The 5,561-nt window shown below is 41.1% G+C and overlaps 1 protein-coding gene across 1 annotated transcript; it reads left to right on the top strand.

Annotated features, from left to right (window-relative positions):
* The first annotated feature begins 2,252 nt into the window (after nucleotides 1-2,252).
* Nucleotides 2,253-3,086, top strand: LOC133093699 (synaptosomal-associated protein 23-like). The gene is given in 1 exon segment (XM_061193669.1): nucleotides 2,253-3,086. A coding segment is annotated over 1 exon segment (636 nt). The 5' UTR covers nucleotides 2,253-2,313; the 3' UTR covers nucleotides 2,950-3,086.
* Nucleotides 3,087-5,561: the final 2,475 nt, after the last annotated feature.

The following is a 5,561-nucleotide window of genomic DNA, read 5'->3' as shown; positions in this document are numbered from 1 at the left end:
AGCCGGTTCTTGTTTTTTTTCTAAATAATAATAATAATAATAAAAGAATATCTAATATTTATTGAGCACTTATTATTACCTGCTTAACCGAGTGTTTTTACATGGATTATCTCATTTAATTTTCACAATAATCCTATGATATTGGTATTATTTAAATCCCTGTTTTATAGATTAGGAAATCGAGGCACAAATTAATTACCTTGCCCAATGCCATCCACACATCTAGAAAGTGGTAGATCTAGGAATTGATTTCAGGTATTTGATTCCTGAGCCCATGTGCTTAGCCATTCTGGAGCAATTACTCATATGCATTTAAACTCTTCTCTTTGTGCTCACTCTTTCCCCAGACATCAGTCTTTCTTGTTGTTGAGTTTGCTACTCTCTTTTAGAGAACTGGTTTTCCTCAGGTACCTCCTGACTCTTGACTGCCTTCTCCTCCTTGGGCTTGTGAACTATGTTGGTCTTTTTTTTTTTTTTTTTTTTTTTTTTTTATTTTTGACTGTGTTGGGTCTTTGTTGCTGTGCGCGGGCTTTCTCTAGTCGTGGCGAGCGAGGGTTACTCTTCGTTGCGGTGCGCGGGCTTCTCATTGCGGTGGCTTCTCTTGTTGCCGCGTGTGGGCTCTAGGCGCATGGGCTCAGTAGTTGTGGCTCTTGGGCTCTAGGCACGTGGGCTCAGTAGTTGTGGCACGCGGGCTCAGTAGTTATGGCTCACGGGCGTAGTTGCTCCATGGCATGTGGGATCCTCCCGGACCAGGGCTTGAACCCATGTCCCCTGCATTGGCAGGTGGATTCTTAACCACTGAGCCACCAGGGAAGCCCCCATGTTGGTCTTTGAGGTGCAGGTTCTGGGGATGAGAGTGTGCCCCTGCCTCTCCCCGCGCCCACAGTATGGGGAGGGGGGGCCTCTGCATGCGGATCTTTTGCTATGAGGTCTTCATGTCTGTCCTGGGTGTCACTTGCTGCCTAGACATCAATCTGCCCCTGCAGCTCCAGTGCCCAGGCACTGCTTTATCCTGGGGACAACGCCACTGGTAACCCCTGCTCAGCACAAGAGGAGCTGAGAGAGGATTCCACCAGCCCTGTTGCTTCAAATTAAATATCCTCATGGGTGACCCAAGGACCCCCCCCCATTCCTCAGGTCCATTGACGCTGAGCTTTGATCCGTTGAAGAACCATTCCCACCTCCAAAGCAGGACTTTTCTGGTTTTTCACTGTGGTTTTCTCTGATCTTGTTTCTCCTAATTTGATACCATCCACTTTCTGTCTTCCAGGGGATTTCTCAATTTTTCTGATCCATGCAAAAGAAATCAGTATTTCTGCATGACAAAACTACCATAAGCAAAATTAAAAAGCAAAAGATAAGTTGAGGAAAAATCTTTACAATTTTTATCCCAGTCAAAAAAGCGTGCTGTATGAAGAACTTTTGCCAGCTGATATAAACACACACACATGTATCTACAATTCAACAACAACAAAAGCAGGTAAAGAAATGGACAATTCGCAGAAAAATACAAATAGTTTGGAAATATATTAAAATGCTTAAGCTCAGTCATAAATAAGAAAAATGCGAGTTAAAACTACACTGAGATACTGTATTTTAACCTGTTAGATTGACCAGTCTCTAACAGTTTGATAACATGTCATAGCTGATGGGAATGAAAATTACAGGTCTCTAAGGAAGGCATTTTGACAATTGTCTATCAAGTCTACAAATGCAGATATTCTCTGACCAGCAGTTTCACTTCTAGTACTTTATCCTAAGGATATATTTGCATACTTAGGAAGTGATATGTGGACAAAGTTATTCACTGCATTATTTCATAATAGCAAACAATGGGAAACGTGTTCATTAATAGTGCAGTGGTTCAGTAAGCTATGGTGGGTCCCCATGGTTATGTGGGTATAAAGAAAAATGAGAAGGCTCTTTATGTGTGTGTATGAGTAAGACCAGGTGCAAAGCAGTATGTGGAGCATGCTACTATTTGTACAAAAAAGGGGCAATGGAATATAATTTATAAGCTTGTACGTGCCTAATATAGATATGGGAGGTTACACACACACCACCATCACCATCACCACCACCACACGCTGATATTGATTGCCTGGAGCAGCGATGGGAGGAAAACTTATTGTACATCCTTTGATACTTTTTAGAATTTTGAACTAGGTGAACATGCTCTCCTTTCCCTCAACAATTTGTTTTATAATTCTTCTCAAAAAACAATGTGGGGAGCTGCCGCAGCCGGAGAGGAGTGGCCGGAACTGCTTGAATATCCACATTTCAGTTTCTCCACCAATCAAGTTTTAATTCATCATGGATAATCTGTCAGCAGAAGAAATTCAGCTGAGGGCTAACCAGGTTACTGATGAGTCTCTGGAAAGTACAAGGAGAATCCTGGGTGTAGCCATTGAGTCTCAGGATGCAGGAATCAAGACTATCACTACGCTGGATGAACAAGGGGAACAACTAAAACGCGTAGAAGAAGGCATGGACCAAATAAACAAAGACATGAGAGAAGCAGAGAAGACTTTAACAGAACTAAACAAGTGCTGTGGCCTTTGTGTATGCCCCTGTAATAGGAGAAAGAACTCTGAGTCTAGTAAAGCCTATAAGGCAACATGGGGAGACGGTGGAGACAACTGTCCTAGCAATGTAGTATCTAAGCAGCCAGGCTGAGTGACAAATGGTCAGCCTCAGCAAGCAACCACAGGAGCAGCCAGCGGCGGATACATTATACGTATAACAAATGATGCCAGGGAAGACGAAATGGAAGAGAACCTGACTCAAGTGGGCAGTATCCTAGGAAATCTAAAAAACATGGCCCTGGACATAGGCAATGAGATTGAGGCTCAAAATCGACAGATAGAACAGATCACAGAAAAGGCTGACACCAACAAAGATCGTATTGACAATGCCAATGCCAGAGCAAAGAAACTCATGGACAGCTAAAGCTACTGCTGTACTTCTTTATCATTTATTCACTTCCCTAGCTCCTCCTTCAAAGTCATTACCTTTCCAGAGTTTGAAATTTTGGTTCCACACTCTTCTAATAGGGAGATGATGTGGAAGAAGATCTAGGAGTAACAGCCCCCCTATTCTTTTATTTTCTCTTTTTCCCTTGAGGGTAGACTGCTGCTTAGTTTTCCTTCTAGTATTTTCTTTCTCAGTCCCTACTCTTAGGTTGGTTTTCATACATCATATATAGTGTTATTTTTCATTCTCTCCATTTACTTAGCAAGTTTTTCTGCTTTCAAACTTTGGAAGCATTGCCAAAGACAGCCATGTAAAAGGCTGGGGGCAGTAGGGGCAGGCACAAGGAGGAGAGGCAAGAGATAAGAGGTTGTTACCTCAGTAAAACCTGCAGACCCTAAAGCCAAAAGTTGCATAACCACAGTGAAGATCTAGTTGGGTTTAATTTCTGTTTAAGTTGCAGTTTTTGCCAATTTAGGCCAATGCTTGGTTTTGGAGCCTGTATACACAATATTTTTGTTATACATCACAACTTTGCAACCTCTGCTTCAAAAAAGAATAGAATGAGTTTTCTTAAAGTGAGCTTAATTTCTGAACTCTTGGTGGTTCATCTATGTACATAGATTCTATGATCCCATTTCATATTGCACCATATAGGAACACCTGGTATAAATGAATGGCTTTTTATTTTCATATTATTAATAGTATCATGGTCACATTACAGGCCTATTAACCTCATAAATTTGTCATTAGTCTTTGAAGAAAAAATATGTAAATATGTATATATAATATGAGAATTTCTCTCTACAGCAGGGCTTTAGATTTTTTGGAAAAGTTTGACAAAGTATATCACGTGAATTCAGATTTACCTCAATGCCAAGAATTATGTTTAGATAGGAAAAAAGGAACTTGTTTTGATCTCAGGTAGAAAATAGATTGCTTTGAGTTTTATGTAGCTTTAAACTTTTTTAAAAACTAGAATTTATTCTGTTTAAAAATGATTTAGAAAATTATGTCTTTGGTTTACTTATTGATGATTGCACTATGATTCTCTTAGCTTTTTGTATTCAACTTCCAGAATCACATTTGCTTAGATCCTGAACAGTGTTATAAGAATCTGATTGGTATTTGTCACCTTTATTTAAAAACTAGCTTCTGCACACTTCAAAGCTATTAATGTCGATTGGTTTGACCAATAACCACTGTTTGATCCTTACAATTAAATTTTGTAACTAACTAGTGGAAAAAACAAACAAACAAACAAACAATGTGGTTCAATGATTAGACTTATTGTCTGGTGCTATTATGGATTCTCTTCCTCCTCCTCCCTTCCTCCTCCTCCTTCTCCTCCTTTTCTTCTTGTTCCATGACTTTATGAGATTTGGGAATGTGGGGAGAGACAGCAGATATGTGCACCTAGTTTGCTACCTGTTTCCATTCTCATCTCTCATTATTAATCTCTAATGTATAGTATCAAGTTCAAAATAGCATAAGCCAGTGTGTTATGACTGAGAGAGAGAGAGAGAGAGACAAGAGCCTGGTTTTAAGGAATTGGTCTTGTGATTGTGGGAGCTGGCAAGTCCAGAGTTTGTAGGGCAGACCCACAGGCTGGAAATTCAGGGAAGAGTTGATATTGGAATCCTGAGCCCAAAATGTGTGGGCTAGAAACTCAGGCAGAAGTTCTATGTTGCCGTCTGGAGGCCAAATTCCTTCTTCACGGAAACCTGGGTCTTAAGGCCTTCAACTGATTAGATTGAGGTCCACCCACATGATGGAAGGTCATCTGCTTTTTTACAAATCTATGGAGTCAAATGTTAATCACATCTAAAAAATACTTTCACAGCAGCATCTAGACTGGAGTCTGACCAAATATCCGGGCACCACTGCTGAGCCAAGTTAGCACATAAAATTAGCTACTGCAGCCAGTCTTCCTGTTTTTGTCCTCTTCATTGCCCACGGCTCTCTGATTACTCGTTGTTGTTGATGTCGAGCAATGTGTTCACAGCATGTTGACTCCTGTGCTCAGCCACGCTGTTCTCTCCAGGCACCCATGCCGCCACAGAGATCATAGGTGTCATTTTCACTCAAGTGTCGGAATCGCTCCATGGTTCTCCCAGCCTCACACAGAGGGAAGCTCCACCGGGACTAAGATTTCACTGGACCACATTTCCCTTCCCTGGCTTCATTGATTTACTGAAGCTGTCTCTAATCTTTTCCTCTCTTTTACTACAAATATAATCATAACAAATAAATATTATATTTGTGACACAATGCACTATTGAAAAATTTCTTCTCCTTCTCCTTCTTTTAATGATGCTGTTAGGGATACCTGCTATGGATTCATCAGCCAAAGAAAGAAAAGGCACTTTTTCTTCCCTGTTCAACAGGATCTTAGGTCATGGTAGCTTTAAATGCTTAAGGTCAGCCTGGCTCTCCTGAACCCCAAAGAGTTACCAGACCTGTGTTCTCAGGAGCTTGGTGAAAGAAACTAAATTGGATGAATTGGGAGTGGACGTGAGGGCTAAGTTAGAGCTTCCAGGGAAGGAGGGATCAGTTGCCAAGTAAACCTGACTGGGGCTGGGGAGGGGGAG

Source organism: Eubalaena glacialis, chromosome 6 (assembly GCF_028564815.1).
Source record: "Eubalaena glacialis isolate mEubGla1 chromosome 6, mEubGla1.1.hap2.+ XY, whole genome shotgun sequence".
NCBI lineage: Eukaryota > Metazoa > Chordata > Mammalia > Artiodactyla > Balaenidae > Eubalaena > Eubalaena glacialis.
This window is presented reverse-complemented; position numbering and strand designations above follow the sequence as displayed.